At 43.0% G+C, this 25,313-nt stretch overlaps 1 protein-coding gene across 3 annotated transcripts in view; it reads left to right on the plus strand.

Annotated features, from left to right (window-relative positions):
* LOC144196909 (carboxyl-terminal PDZ ligand of neuronal nitric oxide synthase protein-like) overlaps positions 1 to 25,313 on the plus strand; it is a 50,370-nt gene that overhangs the window by 19,264 nt on the left and 5,793 nt on the right. For 2 of the 3 annotated variants that reach the window (XM_077717419.1, XM_077717420.1), the window contains 5 exons: positions 3,488 to 3,632; positions 6,695 to 6,912; positions 10,135 to 10,299; positions 16,467 to 16,632; positions 17,565 to 17,741. In XM_077717419.1, coding sequence (XP_077573545.1) covers positions 3,488 to 3,632; positions 6,695 to 6,912; positions 10,135 to 10,299; positions 16,467 to 16,632; positions 17,565 to 17,741 — 871 coding nt within the window. The remainder of the gene's footprint in view (positions 1 to 3,487; positions 3,633 to 6,694; positions 6,913 to 10,134; positions 10,300 to 16,466; positions 16,633 to 17,564; positions 17,742 to 25,313) is intronic. The other variant, XM_077717421.1, reaches the window with a different exon arrangement.

The following is a 25,313-nucleotide window of genomic DNA, read 5'->3' on the forward strand; positions in this document are numbered from 1 at the left end:
AAAGTCATGTCCTTTCCAACAACTGATGCCGAGCTGTATGGGTCCCTAACCCAGTCAAAGCATTCAGTGGAGGCTGAAGAGAAATAAAATGACAACTTCTCCTCAAGACTTTTCAAATGTTTACCTATTACCTCAGACAGTGCAGCAGTGTTGCTTTGCTGTTTGTCTGTGAGTGGGAACATCTCCAGGTTGGCACGTTGCACATGTTGCCAGAGGTGCACCTTTAAACGGAATCCATTTATTTTATCTGTGCTTGTAAGCAGGTTTTCATTTCGGCCCTGCATCCTTGTGTTCAGTTCATTAAGATGATGAAATATATCAGCCAGGTATGCCAACTTTGCGCACCACTCATCACTTGAAAACAGATTTGAGTAATCAGACCTCTCATTTGTCAGAAACATTTTAAGTTCCTCTCGCAGCTCATACACACGGGTCAGCACCTTACCGCGCGACAACCATCGGACCTCCGTATGGAGCAATAAGGCTTTATGCTCCGCTCCCATTTCCTCACACAGAGATGCGAATATACGGCTTTTCAGAGGTCGTGTCTTCACAAAGTTCACTATGCGCACCACATCGTCCAACACAGGAACCAGTTCTACTGGTAAAGTCTTCGCAACGAGGGCCTCACGGTGCAAAAAACAGTGCGTAATAATCAGATCTGGGTTTTTTTCCTTCACTCTACTCACGAAGCCTTTGGTGCGCCCGACCATGGCTGCAGCTCCAACAGTGCACACACTTGTGCAGTTTTCCCACGTAAGTCCTCCCTGGTCAAGATATTCCGATGTGACCCGAAAAATTTCCTCTCCAGTTGTTTTTTCTGGCAGTGTCTTGCAAAATAGGAAGTTTTCTCTAATGGCATCACCATCCACAAAACGCACATTGGCCAAGAGCTGAGAATGTCCACTAATATCCGTAGACTCGTCAACTTGCAACGCAAATTTCCTACCGATGCGTATCTATTCCAAAACATGGCTTTCGATGTCTGTAGACATGTCATCAATACGCCTGGCAATTGTGTTATCAGAGAGCGGGACTTTATCTATGTCTTTAGCCGCATCAGGGCCGAGCATCTCGTTGACAATGGCTTTACAGGCAGGTAGTATTAATGTCTCTGCCACAGTGTGCGGCTTTTTTGATTTAGCAACAAGTGCGGCGACTAGGTAACTAGCTTTGAGCGCTTTCTCATTTACCTTTGTGGTTTTTCTCATAAACGTTGCCTGTTTCTCTGTGTTTACATGCAGGCGAACAAAATAGTCTATCGGCTTGTTTTGAAGCGACGGGTGTTTCGTTTGGAGATGGCGTTTAAGCTTGCTTGGCACCATGGCGCTGTTGGATAGCTTCTCGCCACACACCAGGCATAACGGAATAGGTGTCGTCTCATCCCCGGTGAAAGTAAATCCAAACGAAAGATAGCTTTCACTATATTGCCTTGAGCTCACCGTCTTTGCTTTCTTTTCTCCACCACTCATACTAGGGCCTTTATCCGGGTCAGAATCTTGTCCAGGGCCCAGTTCGGAGTTTGCAGTTGTCCTTTTTAAAAACTTCTCCATGACTGTCACCACGGCCTCTTAGGTGCATCACTAATTTTCTTGGCGGAACGAGGCAATCAACTACGTGTTGCCACACGGACAAATATTACATTACGCTGCCAGCCTTTACAGCACGGACACTGGACAATGACATCATATTTGCAGAAAACTATTAATAAATGTTAATTTAAAAAAAAGGAGCAGAAAACTATTAATAAATGTTAATTTAAAAAAAAAGGATATTGGATAATTTCTCACGGCACACCTGACGATCTCTCACGGCACACTAGTGTGCCGCGGCACAGTGGTTGAAAATCACTGAACTAGAGTATGCACGCCATGGAATGTAATGAAAAAAAAAAGATTAAAATGGCTGCTTGAGGTAACCATTTTGTAACAGGCCACTGAGCCTGGTGGAGGTGTTACCTGTGTCTCTTTAGCCTCCAAATTTTTCAAAGGTGTCTCTTCCGGTGAGTACGGGCTACCACCTACTGCTCCAGGTGTGCCTTTCCCCTCCACATCTGCATGAACCACCACCGGTATTTGTTCGTGACGTCCAGCTGCTCATCTGGAAACGGCAATTTCTCTGGTCTGGATGGTTGGTTGTACAGCAGGTGGTCTATGTGGACTGTGTGTCGTCTCACTCCATTCCACACCATGTAGGTGACTGGTCCGAGTCTCTTTTCCACTATTCCTCTTGTCCACCTCTCCTTTCCTCCACGGAAGTTCCGGATCAGTACTGAGTCACCCTAAGACAGATGTCTCAGCTTGGAGGTGGTTTTATCATGGTAGGTCTTCTGCCTTTGTTGTTTCGATTCCACCATCCGAGCGAGATCTGGCTTCAGTAAGCTGAACCTGGTCCTGATTTGACGTTTTAGAAAATTCCGCTGGAGCAGATCTCGTAACACTGTGTGGTGTACTCCTGTATGCTATGAGGAAGTTGGTTAGCCGGTGCGGCATTATTATGGTGACATTCTGTTTCCTTTCATCAAGCACTTGTTTCAGCAGTGATGCTTTCAATGTATGAACTGCTCGCTCTGCAGCTCCATTGCAAGACGGATGGTAAGCCGGTACCAAAGTTTGTTTTATTCCATTGCTCAGCAGGAATGTTTTGTACTCCTGTGGCGTGAATTGAGGACCGTTGTCGGAAACAATGTCCTCAGGAAGACCATAAGAAAAGATGTTCCGCAACACCTCAATAACTTTGGCTGTGGTGGTTGTTGCCATGAAGATGATCTCAAGCCATTTGGAATGACTGTCCACTACTACTAAAAATGGTCTTGATCTTTTATGGCAAAGTCAATATGTATTCGTTGCCAAACTCTAATCGGCCACTATCAACAGTGTAGAGGTGCTGCTGCCGGTAGCCTTCTCACACTCTGACAGGCCTCACATTGTTGCACAGTATATTCTATGTGACTGTCCAGCTGCGGCCACCACAAGTAACTCCTGGCCAAGGCCTTCATCCTGCATCCTCCAGGGTGTCCTTGGTGGAGATCCTGCAGTAGTCGCTCTCGGTGTGCCGGTGGAATGATAACTCGAATTCCCCATAATATGCATCCTTGTTCTACAGACAGTTCATCTTTCCGGGAAAAGTATGGTTGAAGTCTCTCATCCTGGTTATGACTTGGCCACCCAGACCGAGTCAACTCCAGTACTTTGCACAGGACTGGGTCCTTGAGAGTGCTCTTTGCAATCTCCTTAGCCTGCATGGGAAGCTCATCCACTACTGCGAAATAGAAGATGCTGTACAAAACACAAAAACAGAGGAAAATTTAAGATCATAAGATTGTGAGCATGTTGATGATCTTAATTATCTTATATCATATTGCACACCTCTAATCCCAATATGTATTGCAATATATGGCAAACATCAAAAAAGTTGCAATCTGTTTTTTTCAGCATTTTTCTCACTTACAATAAAACTCAATATTTTATGTGACGCTTCCACACAGAGTCAAGCCATGCGCATTGTCCGGACTGTTGGTCAAGCATTTGAGGTCTGTCACAAATTGAGCCTGAAAAATGCACAGCAGACCATCATAGTTGGCCAGGAGGACTGCGCCAGCAAAAAGAACAGCAAAAACTCATCCATGACAGGTAAGCATAACACTGGTAGGTTTGTATGCTTTTAGAGTTTTATGTTGCGTTCACCTTGGCTTTTTCCCTCTGATTAACTTATCGTTGTCACGGTCCGTTGAATTCACCTGTTGTCACTTCCACTATGTATCTTAGACTCTGTTGCCTTGTGTCACCCACCCTTTCTCCATGTCTCGTTAACCCATGTCTGTGTATTTAAGTCCCCCTGTGAATGTCACTGGCCTAAGAATGTCTGAATCACAGACAGACTTATATTTTGCTCATGAATACTTATTAAATAATTCCAATTTGTCTGTCAGCTTCCTTTCATTGCTTTCCCCCTGGTTGCACTGCTTCCAGGTGTGTGTTTTCATATTGAAGCATTTAACCAATCACATTTCAGCCATTATTTGTTGCGAGGGTCAGAAATCTGTCTCAAGGCCTTGACATTGGCATTATACAAACATCAATAAGACTGTTACTTTAACCAATCAGTTTTCGAGTTGGCAACACCACAATGCCTTGTCGCAGGCGTAGGGATACGTCATCGCTTTCACCAACTATGATTGGCTAGTGATGGAGTAGGCGGGCCAAAGCCAGAGTGAGACAGAACTGATTGTTATGTATGCCACGGATCATTTTACAGGAAAATCTCGCACTGATCTCCTTGACTTCCTTCAGCAGAAAAATCTGAGTGAGAGCATGTGGCGGCTGTACACTTTAGTGGGTTTGACAATGACCATCCGCGTGTCCACTGCTTCTGTCGAAGGGACATTTTCACACCGAAATAGATTCAAAACGTATGCCAGAAATACAACAGGACAGACTTGACTGTCAGCATTAGCTTTGATGGCGATAGAAAAGAACTTCTTGATGGACCTGAAACACGTGTAATCTGGTCGACAGAGTAATTGAAATCTTATTCAGGAAAGAAAGGAGGATGGATTTTGTGTATGAATAAAAATAATTTTGGTGAGTAAAATGTCTATTTTTCTAAATAATATTTCTATTTTACAGGTTTATTATTGATTCTTTTTTATCTGTGTTGGAGCTGTAGCTGCATTAAAGGTTTTATAGCCATAAAATACTTTGAGAGATAAATTGAGAGTTGAATTGATTCACCCACAGCCTTACTGAAGGCCTAGGGTTGAAATGCACGGCCCGCAACTGCTTTTGGTGTGCGTTCAAGGAATGTTTGATTCTACTGCTTTTGGTTCATCTTTGTATTTTTGGTTTCCCTGCTCTTGTTTGCAGTTTATTTTTGTCCCTTTAATCAAAAACCTTTGAGTACCTGCACAATCGTTCCTGACTTACCTGTTTTCTAGCGTTTTTTTATGCCTGCACGCCATACCTCGTGACAGACAAAGATGCAAAAAAAAAACCAAACAAACAATGAACAAAGTACAAAGCTTCCATAGAAGGAAGCTGTATCTTCGTGATGATGGAACTGAGGTTAGCACGCAATTGGCGGACACTAGAGCAAGCCTGGGTCCTGTACAGGTTAGCGGCCATTGGGGCCAACAAGGGAGCACAGCTCCAGCCCAAACCAAAAAAGGCACACTCCAGGCAGACACAAAAAAATGTGATATCGGCCACCAGCAGAGTTCGACCGCAGCCATTCGGCAAAAATTCCCTTTTCTAGGCAGTTTCGAAACTTCTGAAAAATGAATGATTAGCTTTGGTCAGTAGTAAGCTCCTAATTGAGTTGTTTTTGGATTTTTTATGAGTGTGCTTAATTTTAAGTTCTTAAGTTGTGTTTATTTGCGTGTATGCCCGTTTACTCAGATGACACTATATACGATACTATAAAATATATTTGCATTTTTAATCATTTTAATAGCTTAATAAATAATTGTCCTATCCTTTTTGGTTTTATTGCAAGCATTCATACATTTGCATATATATTCCCCATAAAATTGGTATAGTTTTATAATTTTTAAATGGTGTAGGCGATATTATAAAAGATTGTGGAACGGAGTGTGCTAATTCAATGTAAAATAGGCTTCTAGAATCATTACCTCCAAATCGGAGAGCTTGCCATCTCCGGGTCAAGGATGTGGTTTCTTTCTTCTAGTGGAGTAATTTACATACTATATATACTCGCATACAAACCTCATTTGTCGGACAAAAAAAAATGATGACTGAATCGAGGGTATGGCTTACATGCGCATAAAAAAACTGCAAGATAACAACGACGAAATGCCAAAACACCACAACGCAAGACAATGCAGCCGATATGGTAATTTATTTCAAAGTAGAGAAAGGTTAAACAGATAAAACGCCAAACAAAATTTATTTTGACATCTATGAATGGAATTCAAGAAAAAAAACGTTAAAAAAACTCACTTGTGCCTGTCACTGCTCACGCAGGGTGCCACAATCTTACCTAGGGCGCTTTCGTCATACCTAGTTTAAAATGCTCTGGCTGGTCAGATGCAAGTAGCCTTGATATGAAAGAACAAGATCTCTTAGAGATAGATGAGAACTTTGGTCATCGCCGAGAGGCTCAGAGTACAGCCGCTGCTATTCCGCATTAAGAGGAGCAAGATAAATTGGCTCGAGCATCTGATGAAGATGCTTTTGGGCATGTATCACCGTCAGGGGGCAACAGGGCCGCGCTAGACCATGTTTTTGAGACTATTTCTCCTGGCTGGCCCTGGAAAACCCTTGGATCCTCACGGAACAGTTGGATGAAGTTGCCGGGAAGAACAAAGTCTGGGCTTCCTCGCTGAAGCTGCTGCCCGTGCGACCCGACCTCGGTTAATCGGAAGTAGATGGAGATGAAAACTACGATTAGACTTGTGTTGTCGTAGATGTTTCACAGGCTTGAAATTTGTTTGATTCAAAGTATGCTTGGGAACATTTCCGTCAACATGAATGCAATCAAACATAAACCATTATTCAATTCAATGTCATAAAGCAAGCTATACTACAGCTACCTAGATATATACCTATTAATTAATATGATATCAAGCAAGTTGTCAAATACATACGTTATATATCTTCAAATAATTACTTTACCCATTTTTTTGTGCCCAACCATGTGTGCCTGTGTATATGCTCATCTGCATGTGTGTATGCAGGAGTGCATGCTCAGCCACCTGTATGTATGTGTTTAGTTGACTCAGGGGCTGAGTTGAAAGGCGTCGCAGAGAAGACTTTATCCGTTGCAGAGGAGACAGACATCGATGCCGATGAGACAAACCAAATACCAGCCTCTGAAGAGCTTAATATTAATAGAGGGGTGACTGATCTGGATGCCACACCCAAAGCATCAGACCTCAGCGACTCAGACAATAAGGTAACACGTTGAGTGCAAATACCTCTATGTAGTTGACCTCACTACTTGCAGTGCCCATTCCATGCTACGATTTTTTTTCAAATTTGAAACTTCAAACTTCTGTAAATAAGTAAATACATTACTTTACTCATTTTCCTCTTATGAAATTAACTGTTACCTTACTTTATCAGAAAAGAGAATATAAAATATGATGAAGTACCGCATTTACTCGCATATAAGCCACTTTTGTCGGACCAAAAAGTTATGTGTCAAAGAGGAAGTTTCTTCATGGTCAATTACTTAGATTTGATAAAATAATCTGAAGATTCATTGGTGTGCCTTTGTCTCACTCTCTGACTGGAGTATCTGGGTAGATGACAAGGGCTATCAAAGAACATCGGAACGCTAAGCTAACTCGCTAATATTTTTTTTCGTTGTATTTCTTGTTAAAAAGTGACAACTACTGGAGTAATATGAACCATCGAAAGAATTGAGATATTTTGACATTAGAAGCAAAATTGCTAATACAAAATCTTAAACTTCTGGTAAGAAAATTGACATTTTTGTAATTAGAAAGCATCAGGTTCTCATCAAGATAGACTTATTTCTTCTTTCAAATGGAATAATTTGATATTTTGCATTTACAATGACAGCCATATTTACTTCCTTATGATATTGACCCTCATAATATGCTTTTGATTCATACAGTATCTCAGAAATACCACTTGTGATTTTTCTTTAGATTTTTGCTTCAAAGTAAAACATTTGTACTCCCCATTAAAACCATGAATATGAAGGTGAAAATTGGGAATCAGGGGGTAGCATATACGTGAGAAATTGTAAAATTAAAAAATGTCAAGCTAATTTTCAGAGTGCGGCTTATATGCGCTGGCGGCTTATATGCGAGTAAATACGGTATGTTTGTTGTTGTGTTCCGCAATAATAATAAGAAAACTCCTTCTCTACACTATGAAAACTAAAGAATTATAAAACCTGCTGAAGTTTTGACAGGCGTCTTTATTCAAACCATAACTTGCTGTGCAATTTGAAATAAATACCACATTTTCTCACGTACAGGCCGTATTTCTTGCTCAAGAAACTGATGACTGACTCCAAGGTATATAAATTACATATACAGTGTTACCTCGAGACACAAGCTTAATTCGTTCCGGGACTAAGCGCGTATGTCGATTTTCTCAAACTCAAACGTTTCCCATTGAAATGAACTAAAGAGAAATTACACCGTTCCAACCCTCTGAAAAAAAACACCCAAACAGGATATTGGATTGGAAAAAAAAATCTTCTAATTTGCCATCTACAGTTGTGGTCAAAAGTTTATTATAGGTTCACCAATAGGCATTCCCAAATGCACACACAAATAAAAGAGACATCAGACTCACCTGTGGTTTTCTTGCAAGAGAGAATCAAACCGACCCTTCTTAGTACATGTTCATTCTGGATCAAGGACCCTAGTTACAATAGACATCTCAGCTCTCAAGGGAGGAGTGTAAAAATAGGAGTGAGAAGTCAATGGAAGTTTTAGCTCTCGGAACAAATGAAGGTCATGTTGAGCAGAAGGTTCTTCTTAGCATTGCAGTGGTCCAAGATGATTCGACCTTCATTTGTTTGGTCTAACGAAGGAGCAAGCATTTACATGGTTGCAAGCAGATGTTCTAAAATGACTTTTCTAATGTTAATAAGCTAAGTAACGCAAAATGTTCTTCATTGTGAGCAAATATATAATAATGTAAGGCTTATACCGTATTTTCACGACTAAGGCGCACATAAAAGTCTAAAATTTTCTCCAAAATAGACAGGGCGTCTTATAATGCAGAGTGCCCTGTATGAGCTCCGAGCTCCGGAGCCTGACTGGGCACTTCTTGCCGACACGCTTCTTACATAGAGAGAAAGCGGATGTTGGTAAGGAAAGGCTTGCAAAGAGGGCATGTGGAAGAAGATGCTAACGCCACGCTACAAGGTTCCAATATATACTAGTGTGGGCATGCATGTGCTCAATTGTAAAATAAAGAATGAATAATAATACAAAGAGGCACGCTTACGAAGCACAGTTCAAGCTTCAAACCATCGATTATGCAGTGGAGCATGGGAACAGAGCAGCGGCGAGGGAATTCAACATAAACTAATCTATCGTTCGCAAATGAAGAAAGCAGGAGAAGGAGATTCGCCAAGTCAATAAGAGGAAGCTGAGTTTCCGTGGGAACAAGGCAAGGTGGCCCGGCTTGGAAGATAAACTGGAGCATTGGATTCTTGGTATAAGAGCAGCTAAGAGAAACTTCTCCACAGTCACCATTCGACTGAAGGCAAAAGCGCTCGGTGAAGAATTGAAAATTGAACATTTCCAAGGAGGACCGTTGTGGTGCTTTCGTTTTATGAAACGGCACCATCTGGCGATTAGAGTGAACACGACCATGGCGCAGCAACTTCCGGCAGACTATATTGAAAAGATAGCCCTTTTCCGCACCAACTGCATCAAGAGGATTGCCGACAAAAGCAAACCTGCCAAGGGAAAACACAGGACATGCAGACACATGGAAAGGGAAATAACGCAGAGGATCCAACAAATGACATAACAATCAGTGGGGTTTAAATAGACCATACATGTTTTTGGAATGTGGGAGGAAACCGGAGTGCCCGGAGGAAACCCAAGCCAGCCGGAGAGAACATTCAAACTCTACACAGATGATTATAATTTTAAGATCGAGCGAATCCGGCGACGAATTGTATGTGCGACGAAATGTCCGGCGGCAAATCCGGCGACAAATTTTGTGGCGACCAAATGTCCCCTCGACAAAACGTCCGTTCGACGAACTTTCCGTCGAACAAACATTAGTTCGACAGAAACGTCCGTTCGACGAACTGTCCTTCAACCAAACTGCCGTTCGACAAAACGTCCGGGGATTTTAGTTTAACCGCCTTGTGCCGTAGTGGTTCACTCGCCTATCTTCGGTCCGAGCAGGTGCAGATCCGATTCCCGCTACTGGGTGTATAATTGTGAGTCCGAATGGGCATCTGTCCTTCCGAGTGCCTACAGCTGACGGGAAACCATTATAGGGTGTAGTCTCCCTTGCACCCCAAGTCAGCTGGGATAGGCTCCAGCAACCCCCGCTGCCCTTACGAGGATCTGCGGTACAGAAGATGAATTAATTAATTTTTAGTTTGCTTTTACTGACTGAGCTATCTATTTGTTGCGTTTAGTGCATCTTGTTCTCTATGTTGAAACAGGTTTCAGAGGAGGCCCCATTGCTTATGTCTAGCCCCAGGTTACTGCTACCTGCTTCAAGTTTGCTTTCACATGGTGCTACTCCCTTGTCGGTTCACCATCAGATTCAACTCCTCCAACAGCAGCTCCAGCAACAACAACAGCAAACACAAGTCGCTGTTGCACAGGTGGGCTTGGCCCTTTAATACAGATTTGACTTTCCTGACCATGAAAATGTGATATAATACTACCGTATTTTAAACATTATAAGGCGCACTGTATTATAAAGCACATCGTCAATGAATTACATATTTTAAAATTTTTCCACATATAAGGCACACCGCACCGCATAATACGAGTCTACAGTAGAGGCTGGGGTTATGTTATGCATCCACTAGATGGTGCTGTGCTCAATGGAATTTCAACAAAATGTCAGATAGGTGAGTCAAACTTTATTAATAGATTTCAAAGCAGCTTTCTGACAACTCCATTCATTCCAAAATGAATAAACACCGTTTTTATTATTTTCTCCGAGGTAAAGTATCAGTATTTTTGTGACACGTTTTTTTTTTTCAACAAGAGTAAGGTATAACATGTAAGTGCAATCATATCACATAGTGGAGGGGAACTTTTCCTCCTTTCGGTAAACGCGTAAAAAACATTCTGATGCTGCTACGGTACAATAAACGTTAGTGCAATCGCAATACCCCAGATGGCGGCGCGCATGGGTGCAGCGGCCCTTTGCTCTCAAGTTTGGTGTTTGGTTTTCTCAGTCTTATTGTTATTTACGAACTGCGATGCAAACATTTTCTAGTCCCCAAGATTTAATCACTCTCGGTCGGAGATGCGATATATCCATCACAACAGATTACCAACGAACCTACAATATGCCCGAGGACATCACGAGACCACAGTGGATAGTCAGCCCACTCATAATATGACTGAGGCTACGAGGAGATTTGCGTGTACATACACAACAACTGGTGCTGCAACAGTAGGATCATTAACACTCAATGTTCCCCTGATTTAGAGCTCTTGGCAGTTGTGCGCAGGCCCTTCTATCTACCTTTTTTCCCACACCATTTGGGAACTTTTTGAACACCACAACCTCCAGGACTACACGGACACTGCATTTCCTACAGCAAAAACTATACGGACTGTCACTGTTAAAAAACGTATCCAGGTTTTTCCTAACCAACAACCCTGGATGACCAGTTAGACACAGGCACTCATCAAATGCCATTACATCGCCTTCAGGTCAGGGGACAAGTTACAATACAGCGCTGCCAGAGCAGACCTGAAGAGAGGCATTAAAAAGGCCAAGGCAGCATATACAAGGAAAATTGAGAAGCACTTCACAGAAAATAACCCAAAGAAGATGTGGCAGGGAATCCGACACATTACCAAATACCATTACAATAATTTGTCTGTTAACGCAGATACCTCACTAGCAGAGGAACTGAACCGTTTCCTTGCCCACTTAAGACTGACAAATTAGATTCAGTCTCAACATGAAGAAAGACAATTAATTAATGCAGTTTTCTGGATAAATGCTAAGATGAGGACAGTATCTACCAATGTTCATTTTAAATCTAGATTTTGGCAGGTTCGCACTCATTCATTGTTTTATTCAAACCTGGAAGTAAGTGATCACTCGTGACCTCATATACCTTTCAAGATGAGAAGATACATACTTTTATGTTATACTTATTTGAAATCAAAAGTGGGACCAATTTGAAGGAAATAAGTTTTTTACCAGACCGCAGAATGGGGAGAGCTTGAATGGCTGTCTCCGCACAGTCTGTTCCATGCAACAACTCTCAGTACGAACAGAAGATGTCATAGAGGCTTTGGACTGACACATTTAGACATCTTCAGTGCAAAGTCTCTATGGCAAAGATGCAGGGTTATGACAAGGATGAAGGTTATGACGAGGATGACGGCTATGACACGGATGAAGGCTACGACAGGGATGAAGGTTATGACGAGGATGAAGGCTATGACACGGATGAAGGCTACGACAAGGATGAAGACTATGACACTTATTGAAACATTCTTTTTGGTTATTCAAGAAGCATGGCAGTAATCATGTTGCTACATTTCACAACAAGCTGACTTGAACATTTTCAATTGTTCCCTTCAACAATCCATCATCCCATGCCTGAAATCTGCCACCATTATCCCTGTCTCTAAAAAGCCAACCATTGACAGCCTCAATGATTATAGGCCAGTTGCACTTACGCCTGTGATCACTAAGTGTTTTGAAAAGTTGGTCGCCCGCCACATCAGGGATACACTCCGTCCCTCGGTTGACTCTCACCAGTTTGCTTATTGGGTAAACAGGTCCACTGAGGAGGCGATCGCCGTAGCTCTACACACAGCACTGAGAGACCTGGACCACCATGGGAACTATCTGAGGAGACTTTTCATTGACTATAGCTCAACCTTCAACACTATAATACCGGACATTCTGGATGACAAACTCTCCCACCTTGGACTATCCTCTTCCATCCGCTGATGGATTAAGAACATCTTAACCAACTGTCCACAAATTGTTAGACTTAGTCCTCATCTCTCTTCCTCCATTACACTTAGCACTGGCTCCCCTCAAGGCTGTGTACTGAGTCCTCTTCTAGACTCCCTGTACACATACGACTGTACACCAACCCACCAGTCTAACTCCATCATCGAATTTGCCGATGACACCACTGTGGTCGGACTCATCTCAGCGGGGGGACAAGTCTGCCTACAGAGATGAGATCAACAAACTGTGTTTGTGGTGTTTGGTGAACAAACTCACACTAAACACAATAAAAACCAAATAAATACTCCTGGACTTTTGCAAACGCAGCACAGATCTAGCCCCACTCCCATTCCTGGGGGTCCATGTCACGGACAAGCTCTCCTAGTCTACCAACGCCACGGCAGTGGTGAAGAAAGCCCAAAAACGACTCAATTTTCTGAGGGTACTCGGGAGGAACAACTTGGACACTAAGCTTCTGGTAACCTTCTATAGAGACACTGTGGAGACCATCCTGGCATACTGCATTACAGTGTGGTATGCTGGAAGCACGGCAGCAGACAGAAAAGCCATGCAGAGTGATCAACACCGCCCAGAAGATCATTGGCTGCTCTCTGCCCTCACTGGATGACATTGCCAGCCCTCGCTACCTCAGCAGACATTGTCAGGGACCCATACCACCCTGGTCACAACGTGTTCCAGCTGCTTCCAGGTAAGTAATCCGGGATGGCGGCGCGCACGGGCGTGTGCAATAACAATGTGGAATATCTTGGTTTGTGCAATATTTTTGAACTAACCTTAACAAAATGTGACTTTATATGTTTGTATTAATTATTTATCTCTTTTTTACTGGGAAAACGCACTTTATGGAGTAGCACTACCGATTTCGTTATACGCAGCTGTGGATGGCAATAAAGGCTTTTGATTTTTTTGGTGGGGGGTATACTGTGGGGCCTCGACATACGTGCAATTTGAGATACGAGTAAAATTTTGAGCAGATATTTATCTTGAGATACGAGACAAATTTTGATTATACGAGCAGACAGCAGACGCGAGAGGCTGCTCATGACAACATTATGGGCACTGTCTCTCTCCCTGCAACTCCTTCGTGTAATATCTCTGGTCGCAACCAATGTTCTATGTAATTTTTTGTTGGTCTGGGCAGAAAGACAACCTCCCTGAGCGCACTCAGTACCAGTGTGAGCGACATCATCATTGCTTGCTATGGGCACAATAGTATCACACCTGCCTTAAGCAGGTGCATGTCAATGTTGCCTCTAATTTTTCATTTGAAACATGCTCTAAAACACAAAGAACATAAGAGTGGACAGTACTACTGCCATTGGCTGCCGCGTAAACGGCGCCATCATGGGGAAATGGGTGAAAAATTTGATTTTATTTACTGCACGCCATATGATTGCTGCTGCACAGAGAAGACAAGAGTAGTGCGCAATTGCGCACACGCGCAGCTTAGAGGGAACATTGGTCATGAAATCAGTGTGGCGGCAGGGCAAAAAGCGGCATCCAACACGCCAGGCTCCATTTCATCAAAGTCTTCATTAATTGAGTCTGTTTCGCTTTGGTTGTCTGGCAGCTGAGAGACAATTCCTGCCTTCCTGAAACCTCGAATGATAGTTAGGACTGATATATTAGCGTCGGCATTTACGATGCACTAGCAGATAGTCGCGTATGTCGTCCAGTGCTGTCTTCTACAGGGGAAATGGACTCGGCGGCTGCTTGCCGTGGTTGCGAGACCTGTTGCGGCTCAATATTGATACATATAGAATATTTAGTTCGCGGTCTAGCTTTGAATGCTCTGTTGACGCCAATCTAGCGAGTTGTTCTGACAATCCACCCAGAATGACGGCGAGCAATGATTTACAGTCGAGCAATGATTTACAGTGCCCCCCGTCATTCCAGGTGGATTGAAAAAAGAACTACCATATTTACTCGCATATAAGCTGCTTTTGTCGGACAAAAAATGACTGAATCGAGAGTACGGCTTATATGTGCATAAAAACACGACATGCACACAACTGCAAGTTGACGACAATGACGTCATGACAAAGTGGCGCTGCGCCGACAATGACGCGATGATGTCATGACAAAATGGCGCCGTGACATCATGACGCAAGACAATGCGGCAGATACGGTCATTTATTTCAAACAAAAAACTAAACAGATAAAACGCTAAACAAAATGTATTTTGACGTCTATGAATATAATTGAAGGAAAAAATACACATCACTCCTCTCTCGGTGCATACTGTGCTTGCGATACTTCCTTTTTTAATTGGTCTAGGTGCAAACAACACCCTCCCTTTCGGAACACAGAAATCAAACTTCCTTTTTTAATTGGTCTAGAGGCAAACAACATCCTCCCTTTCGGAACACAGAAATCAATTGATTGTACATTTGTGATTAGGAAATAAAACAACATTCCACTTGATGTTTTTATTTTTTTAAATTTCCCTTCAAAGTAAGACATTTGCACTCCCTATTAAAACCATAAATATGGAGGTGACAATTGAGAATTAGGGGGCAGCTTAATAGCGAGAAATTGTAAAATTCAACAATTTTGAGGCAATTTTAAGTGTGGGTTAGGGTTATGGTTGGCTTATATGCGAGTAAATGCTGTTTGTTTATCCCAGCATCCACCGCGAACGGTGGAAAATGGTAACTATAGTTGCGAGACCTGCTGCGGATCAATATTGATCCAGATATAAGGCTGATTGGTTCTCTTTGTGCCCTGCAATCGACTGGCCACCGATTCAGGGTGTCGCCCGCCTCTGGCCTGGAGTCAGATGGGATAGGCTCCAGAACATACCGCCACCCTAGTGCGGATAAAGCAGTTTGGAAAATGAATGTATCAAGGATCATTTTTAAATGTATTTTTGTTGTTCTGTTGTGCAATAAAGATAAGACGACTCCCTCTTTATACTATCAAATGTAAGGAATAATTTTTGCAGAAATATTAACATTCATTTTTATTTTTACAAATTTACCTTCAAACCAAAAGTTGCTGTGAAATACGTAAAATAATCAACCATAGACACGCTCACTATTGGTAAGCAGACTTTTTTTTATTCTCATAAATGGAAATTAAACTTACCTCACATTGCCTTACATGGTCATTTACAAAAAAGGTTGGGCAAACTTAATCCATTTTCAGCCATGATTACAAGTTTTAGATTTTTGCAACGTTCTCAGAACATTTACAAATAATGGTAAAACACCTTGATATCAAGTAAGAAAAATATTACAGGCTGTCCTCAAATAAGGACAGTGGGTAAGTCTGCTCTTTGTACACTGGTATTTATGAAGCAATTAAAAACAAAAGAAAGAAAATGGCAGGGAGATTTAACTTGGATGCTTTATTGGAGATCGAATCTGTGTTGTCCTGTATCTCATAATTGCTCATAGGGCCGTGTTATTGCTCATGCTCCGTGTTAGCCTTAATTGCTAACCAAGCTAAAAACACATTTACTCATTATCCTCTTTTTCATGACTTTGGCATCCATTTAAAAGTTTTGACTGATTGTTAGTTGTTGCACGTTTAGTTCTATTAGGTGGTTGTTAAAGCATGGTTTAGTTTTTGATTTCTGTCTTTACAATTAATAAAATACTCAGGATGAGGGGCATCTTTCCCCCCCTCCAAAAATCAATTAGCTTTCTAACGTTCATTCATTATTCATCTTTCAGAGTTAAAGCGCTACAGATGGCATAGAATAGCTTGATATGGAATTGGAGTGTTCACTTAACATATTTTGTTTTTTTATGTTTGTTCTTACTGGTCATTTGATTTCTGATTCATTCAATACATTTCTTTTGGAAGGTTCATCTCCTGAAAGACCAGCTTAGTGCAGAGGCCACAGCTCGACTGGAGGCGCAAGCTCGAGTTCACCAACTACTTCTGCAAAACAAAGATCTACTACAGCATATTTCGCTCCTGGTTAAACAGATCCATGATCTGGAGACCAAAATTAATGGACCTAACTCAAGTACGTTTAACTAAAGCCTTGTCCTCACTACGATACTTAAATGCCTAAACCAGTGGTTCTTAACCGGGGTTCGATCGAACCTTGTGGATTCGGTAAGTCGGTCTCAGGGGTTCGGTGGATCCTGGTGGAGCCTCTGCCGCGGAGGTCAAGACACATCGACTCACCATGTCTATTCACGATAAGATGCCCCGCTTGACCATCACTAGCTGCAGATGATCATATTGCTTGGCCAATCAGTGTGCTGCGAGGAATTTATATATCTTGAATTTCCAAACAATAATATTTTATTTTACACTTAAGTAGGGTTTGGTGAATGCACATATGAAAATGGTGGGGTTCAGTAGCTCCAACAAGGTTAAGAACCACTGGCCGAACTAATCATTTACCCAGAGACCATTGGTCCTTCAACCTTTTTTTCACCGTGGGATGGGGGGTTACTGGAAACCAACAGAACTGCAACTTAAACAAGTGTCAACCACAATTGAATTTATTTATTATCATTTTCTCAATTATGACATGACATAACCCTAATCACAGTGTGCCACAAGCCTCATTTGTATAATGAAGAACATGAGTGCGAATGTAGGTGCAGCAGTGTTGATAGATTGGGCCTGTTCCCGAAATGTTTGTGATCTTGCGACCCTAAGGTGCAGCACGCCATTGGCTCATGATCTCCGTATTTGAGTGCAGATGGTGCCTTGTCTGTGAGAGGTTAAAAACAGTAATTGGGGGACTATATACTAATAATTCTATCAGAATACTAATAACATTTTCCCCACACAATAGATGATACATGACTAGCTAATTTTTTTGTTTAATGAACTCACAATACTATGCAAAAAGACTATCATGTGTTAATCACAAGCAGGGTAATTTTAACTTGAATGAAATGTTATCTGACCTTGTTCATTTCTTTATTATTTATTTTTCAGTGGGATCCCTGGATAGTCTGCTGGAGATCACCTTTCGGTCTACTGTGCACCCAGTAATCTGTGACCCAACTACGCCTAAACCAGAGGTGTCTGCTCTGAGCCTACCACAGCTTTGGACCACTGATGGGTCCTTAAATGCATTTGGATCTTCCAATGGAAACCTGGGAAGCCCAATAGGTAGCGACCAACATTTTCTAAAAATTGAATGTTTTAGTTTTCTCCCAGGACCCCATGGGCCTCTGCCACCACCCCCGCCTCTCAAAACCAACAAGCTTGAGGCGACAAAAATGCCAGAAAATTTCGTTATCGCCTTACAATGCCAAGTCTCAGATCTGCTGAAACTTGGCTAGTTTTTGAGAGGCATTGTCTCAGAGTATGAGTCATTCACAGATGACAGTGATGAGAGAGGAAGAGGAAGGGGTGGAGGTGATGAAATTCCTTGGTTGGGGAACAGAGCCTGAGATGTTTAAGAATCTAAATGTTCTCAACAAACAAAGAACTTCTGACTGTCTGGGAGATGAGATAGCAGTTTAACGCTATGATGCCCTCCTGTGGGAGCTCAATTCAGTGAACACTCGAGTTGTCGTGTTATTTCAACCTCATAGTAGATAACACATCATGGATTAATCTCTGCCACACAAATACTGTTTGCTATTCTAAAGAGTGTATATGCATATTATTTAATTGTTCCATATATGACAATCAGTATGCACTTTTGTATCCATTATATTTTTGGAGAATCGATCATGAGTTTGGGAGCTTAGTTTTTAATCACACTTTAGTACCTATCTTTTGAAACATTGGAGCATAAATCTAATCTAAATTACTTAAATCACAACTCGAAGAATAAGTACTTAATTTTCTCATACCAATCATCTGAGGAGAGCAAATAAGAATCAGGGATAACCAGTAATTTGATCATTGATCAATAATAACGGCACATCCACTGACTTGTAATTAGTAAGAAACATTTGAAATTACAGGAACATTTTTTTCCGATTTTCCTTTCAAAGTAACACATTTGTACTCCCTATTAATACCGTGAATATGGAGGTGAACATTATGAATCAGGAGGCGACTTATACGCGAGAAATTGTCATTTTCAATTTCAGGCTTTCCCACACCACTATTATCGGTGAGTGTTTGTCTTTTTAGTTCTCTTTTAGTTGTCTTTAGTTTATCCTTAACTTCTTGCTCCTCCATATTTAGGATACCAAGTCAAAATAGATGCAGACAAATTAGAGGGCGGCGTTCACGTAACGTGCGCAGAGTATGCTCTGATTCTGCGGCACCAATCGCAATTACATTATAGCGCGTTTTTCGTTTTGTCCAAATTATTTATTTTATAGTATTCTTTGGTTTAGAATCCAAATATTGTTTAATTATACATTTTTATAAACATGTATTTATTAAAAACATCATTTTATTATACTTTTTCTTCAGCGATAGAAGCCCAACCCGAACCCAAAATAATTATTGATATGTAAGGGTTGGGTCGGGTCAGGTTTGGCTAACGATCCCACCTTTATATCCGGGTATGACAACATTGGCATGCATTTTAAGCATCGAGCCTGAGTTATCACAAATTCACTCTGATCAATTCTGAAATGTTCTGGTGCGTATAGATCACCACTGGACATCTCACTGTAATTGTTGACGCCTTCTTGTATGTATAATTAACAGGATGCTCATCCTTAATAGCATTTAGGCCTGCCCTGAACCACATTGTCCGGCTTTGTGCCATAGTAAGCTACAGGCTCCGACCACTGCAGACGCATACTGGTTATGTCGGTTTGACACGTACAGCTAAAATGGTTTGCTGTAGTCGGGTGCAACCAATGCCAGCGCTGTTTGTATTTCCTGTTTGATTGCTTCCAACGCAATTCTGGACTCATTAGTCCAATTCAATGGCATTCCTACTGTTTGGTTCCCTCCTGCTTCCCGGGACTGGGTGCTAATCCATTACGACCGCGCCACAATGATGCGGTGCGATCATAACAGCGTGTTGTTGACAGCCCGCCGTAGCCTTGGCAGCCAACTCCAACTGGGTAGATAGTGCACTTCAAACCAATTTCCTGGTTCTCAGCTGCCAGCTCCAAGTATTTGGCCTTCTTGCGTTCGAAAACAGCCTCAATTCCTTCCTCTGATGGTACTGTTAGTTCTATGGGGTGCACTGCTCTTGCCTTGGAGGACCATATCAGAATGTCTGGGCAGAGCGATGTGGCGATGATCTCCGTGGGGAATCGGGGCTGCTTGTTGAGTTCAACCCTCATGTCCCACTCCTGACCATGGGAAAAGGGCCTTAGTGTCTCTCTTGGCCTGGTGTATCCAGGATGAGTTCCATGGTTTTGGAAACGTTCAGCGCCAAGTCGCACCACTCCTTGAGTCTATGGACGAGACAACAAATCACTAAATAGTAATGATAAATAAGTGCCCACCATAATACATAAGTAGAATAAGTAGAAGTAATAAGTCTGTATTATCTGTTTAGTTGCTCCTTCCTGAGTACTCTCAGGAAATGTAGCCTCTGATGCGCCTTCTTGATGAGTACTGTGGTGTTTGCCGCTCAAGTAAGATCAGCAGAGATGTAGACTCCTAGGAATTTGAAAGTTTCTAATTACTCCACACTTCTGCCGTTAGAGAGCGCGTCACTCACTTAGTGTAAGGACCTCATCTCTGTAGGCCGTCTCATTCTCCCCTGGGATCATCTCCACCACCAGGGTATCATCCGAAAATTTCACAATAGTGTTCTCATAGTGCGTGGGTCTGCAATCGTGTGTGTAGAATCAGTAGAGTAGTCGACTCAGAACACAGCTTTGGTGTGAGTCAGTGCTGAGCGTTCGGACAGATGAAAGGTGGCGACCCAGCTTGACATGCTGGGTTTGGTTGACCAGAAATCCTCAATACAGGAACATGTGGAAGATGGGAGCCCCAGGTTGGCCTATTTAGGATTAAGAATGTCCGGTCTTATGGTGTTAAAGGCTGATATGTAGTCGATGAAAATGATTCTGACATAGCTCCCCCTTTTGTCAAGGTGGTTATTGCAGCTTCGGTGGATCTGTTCGGCCGATATGACAACTGATGCGGATGAGGGAAAGACAGGCTTTGATCTGTTTCAGTACCAATTTTTCAAAGCACTTAGTGATGATTGGTGTTAGAGCTACTGGGCGGTAGTCACCCAGATTATTAGCAGCCGACTTCTTGGGTACCGGGATGATGGTGGACGATTTCAGACAGGCTGGGACGGTGACTTGTCCAAGTGAAAAGGTGAAAATGTCTGTGAACACTGGTACTTTGCCTGGTATTACATCCAGTCCTGTGGACCTCCTGGGGTTGACTGCAAGGAGCAAACCTCTCACATCCACGACACCTACAATGAGTGGGGTAGAGCTTCGTCCTGAGCTTGGTGTGGGATAAACTGGAGGTTGAGATGGTGGGACTGGGTGGTGGGCTTGGGACTGAAAGCGGACAAAAAGTTGCTTAGGTCCTCTGCCAGTGCCGCATCTAAGTCCCCAGGAGTCGCAGCTCGGCCCTTGTAGTTGATGAGGGTCCGTATGCGCTGCCACATCATCCGGGGTCGTCAAATTCCCCTGCCATCTGTCCCTTGTAGTCTTCTTTGGCAGCCTTAATGCCACTCTTCAGGTTTGCGCAAGCTGTGTTGGAGAGTGCCCTATCACAGGATCTAAGGAGGCAGGGGAGCGGATGTCGGGCGGCCATTGCGGTTGGGCTACGACAACAACCACTCCGAGCCCCGCTTCCTAGAATCTTTTTGACAAACGCCCAATCCATTACTCACAATTTTTGGCGTGGATATGCTTTCTACAGGCGAACTGAGGGAGGGTAAGTAAGAAGACAGTGAGAGGTAAGTGATACATTTTATTCTTGTTAGCATCGGTGAGGCAACAAGAGGTGATGCGATGTTTCCATCGTGGCGGAGTGCTAACAAGTCTGAATATGTCAGTTAAGGGGTCTTGCCTGGGATGGCGGACCAGTGGAGAAGAACTATACAATTTTGTCATACCCATCTGAGGGTATGATGACTACTAGGCTTTTTGTCAAGTCAATGATGACGACAATGCCTATGTCTGATATTCTAAAGGCTGCATTTCAGGCCCGGAGTGATCAGACCTGACTGGTAATCCACAGTTTCCAGTTTGGGTACACCTACATGGTCTTTTCCACAGTGACCGTAGCCATGCAGTACTTTATGTAAGATAGTGTGTCTGGGAAGGTTCCCAGGTCCTCATGGTGGAAAGTTTCCCATTGTTTCTGTTCAAATCAGTCTTGGAGTCGGGGGAGGGCATCGTTAGGCCATATGATAATGTTTTGCCTGTGTGGCTGTGATTGTCAGGTAAAGAGAATGTAAGATGGGGCCAAGAACAAAGATTTGTGATCTGACTGTCCCAAGTGTGTGCTTGTTATGGCTTATTATGCACCTTTGATGTCCGAGTAAACATGATGCAGAGTTTTATCCTCTCTTGTTGGACAATTAATGTGTTGTTGAAATTTCGGCAGGACAGTTTTGAGATTTGCCTGATTAAAATCTCCTGCAATTATGTACTTGCAGCGCTGGTGGTCCTTGTTTTTGTGTCCATTAGTAAAATGAGAGCGGTACTTACCTTAGCGTCTAGTGGGATGTAGACAGCAGTGTTTATAACAACAACTATCTCTCTGGGCAGAAAGAAGGGTCTGCATCTCACTTACATGAATTATGTCTTGAGAACATTGTCTAACCAGAACAGTGCTATTGTTACACCATTCCTAGTTCACATAAATGCAAAGACCACCACCTCTTTTTTTCCTGAGTCGAACATCCTGTCTTATCCGAGTAGCATGTGTCTTGCTAGCTGCATGGTAGCATCGGGAATTTGTGGGTGTAGCGACGTCTGTGATTATTAGCTTGAAGCATTGGCAAACAATGTGATTAGCAGTAAGCTCTACTTCAAAATCGCCCGTTTTGTGTAGAAATGGATCTGACTTTGGAGAGATATATGCTCGGCAGCAGTTTGAGGGGTTGTTTCTTGAGCTTTTACAACAGGCCCGCTCAACAGGTTCCCTTCTGTTTCCTTTCCCGACACCTTCTCTTTTCGCCGACCAGACCCGATAAGAAGCCATATGACCGCCTCTAAGGTTGCGATTTTCTCCGATGTTTTGTTCCCCTGGAAAGTCGCTAGAAACCTTATTTGGCTGCTGGTATCCGATTTTTAATAAATCTAAATGGTTATAGCTGAATTTAAAGTGCGATTTGACGGACAACCTGTGGAGTTGCACTCTAACAGGTCTTTAAATTTATGGGTAAAAAGCATGATCTTTAAAGAGAGAATGAATGATGAATAGGATGGGGGAGCAAGAGACTGAGTCATAATGGGGGACCAAAGAGCTCAAACCATATGGTAACCCTAACCCTTATTTAAAACCCGAGGACATTTTACAGAAATACTGCTTGTGTCATGTGACGCCCTTCTAATACTAAATAAAATGAATTAAATAAAAAATGAATGATTGAATGCAAGAATGCTTGAAAAAATAATAGTATCCTCCTGTTCACTATGAGATGAATATTCTTTGCAAGTAAAAAAAAAATTAAAATCAGACATAGGCATTGTCGTCATCATTGACTTGACAAAAAGCCTAGTAGTCATCATACCCTCAGCAGCGTATGACGAAATTGTATAGTGCTTCTCCACGAGTTCGTCTTCCCAGGCAAGACACATTTATGACATTTATTTATGAGATATCCATACTTGTTAGCTCTCCGCCTTGAGCGCCATCAATCCGGCGACTGCAAGTTGCCTCACCGATGCCAACAAGAATAAGATGGATCACTTACCTCTCACAGTCTTTATACTTACCCTCCCTCAGTAAGCCTGTGGAAGGCAGATCCGCGCCAAACAAACTTCCTGTTACTTCAATGCGACTTAATTTCATAGAAGGGATTTGTGTTGTCGTCATGTCACGTGTTGCTGCAGGTTCAGAGTTCTGATAGCTGTTGGAAAAAGGCTGTCCTTGAGCCTGTTTGTCCGTGCTTTGTAGGACCTGTAGCGTCTGCCAGATGGAATCAACTAGAACAGGCCGTGTCCAGGATGGTATGGGTCCCCAACAATGGACCCGGCTCTTCTGAGGTACCGGGGGTTTGCAATGTCTTCTAGTGATGGCAGAGAGCAGCCGACGATCTTCTGGGCAGTGTTTATCACCCTCTGCATGGCTTTTTTTGTCTGTTGCCGTGCTTGCGGCAGACCACACTGTAATGCCGTGAGTCAGGATGTTCTCCACAGTGGTTCTGTAGAAGGTTGCCAGAAGCTTGGTGTCCAATTTGTCCCTTCTCAGTACCCTGAGAAAGTGGAGTCGTTTCTGGGCCTTCTTCACTACCACTGTGGTGTTTGTAGACCAGGAGAGCCTATCCGTGACATGGACTCCCAGAAATTTGAAGGATTGGACCCTGTCTACACATACTCCGTTAATGAGGAGTGGGGCCAGGTCTGGGCTGCGCTTGGGGAATTCCAGGATTATTTCTTTAGCCTTTGTGGTATTTAGTGTAAGATTGTTCGCCGAGCACCAAAAAGACAGTTTGTCGACCTCGTCTCTGTAAGCCGACTCATCCCCGCCTAAGATGAGTCCGATCACAGTGGTGTCATCGGCGAATTTGATGATGGAGTTTGACTGGTGGGCTGGTGTGCAGTCGTATGTGTACAGGAAGTACAGGAGAGGACTCAGTACACAGCCTTGTGGTGAGCCAGTGTTCAGTGTAATGGAGGAAGAGAGGGGTGGACCCATTCTGACAGTTTGTGGTTGGCCAGTCAAGAAGTTCTTTATCCAGCAGCAGATTGAAGAGGATAGTCCAAGGTCGTAGAGTTTGTCCTTCAGAATGTCCGGCTTAATGGTGTTAAAGGCTGAGCTATAGTCAATGAAAAGCATCCTCACATAGTTCCCCTGGTGCTCCAGGTGGCTCAGTGCTGTGTGTAGAGCCACGGCGATAGCATCCTCAGTGGACCTGTTTTCTCTATAAGCAAACTGGTGAGGGTCAACTGAGGGGGGGGGGGGGGGGGGGAATTGTATTTCTGATGTGTCGGGCCACCAACTTTTCAAAGCACTTCATGATCACAGGCGTGAGAGCAACAGGTCTGTAATCGTTCAAGCTGTCGATGGTTGGCTTTTTGGGGACAGGAATGATGGTGGCAGATTTCAGGCAGGCAGGAACGATGGATTGTTGCAAGGACCGATTGAAAATGTCTGTGAAGACTTCTGCCAGCTGTTCAGCACAGGCTTTGAGCACCTTTCGTCTGGACCAGCAGCCTTCCTGGTGTTCACAGACTGCATTTCCAGTCTCACTTCCTCACAGCTCTGCTCTGGCAGCTCTATACTTTGTCTTGTCCCCCGATCTGTAGGCGGTGTTACGGCATTTGATAAGTGCTTGTCTCTTTGGTCATCCAGGGTTTTTGATTAGGAAAAACCTGTATCCGTTTGTTTGTAGTAACGTTGTCAATGCAGTTTCTGATGTAGGAGAGTACAATTTTTGTATAGTCCAGGAGGTCGTTGTGTTCGAAAAGTTCCCAGTTGGTGCGGGAAAAGCAGTCCTGCAGCTTAGAAAGAGCGTTCTCGGGCCAAGTTTTTATTGTCTTTATTTTTGGCCTTGTCTGCGTTCGAAGTGTGGTGTACGCAGGGGTTAGAGATATACAGAGATGGTCTGATCCAGCTAGATGTGGGAGAGGATCAGCTTTATAGGCATGTTTGATGTTCGAGTAGACATGG

This window comes from Stigmatopora nigra, chromosome 5 (assembly GCF_051989575.1).
Source record: "Stigmatopora nigra isolate UIUO_SnigA chromosome 5, RoL_Snig_1.1, whole genome shotgun sequence".
Lineage (NCBI taxonomy): Eukaryota > Metazoa > Chordata > Actinopteri > Syngnathiformes > Syngnathidae > Stigmatopora > Stigmatopora nigra.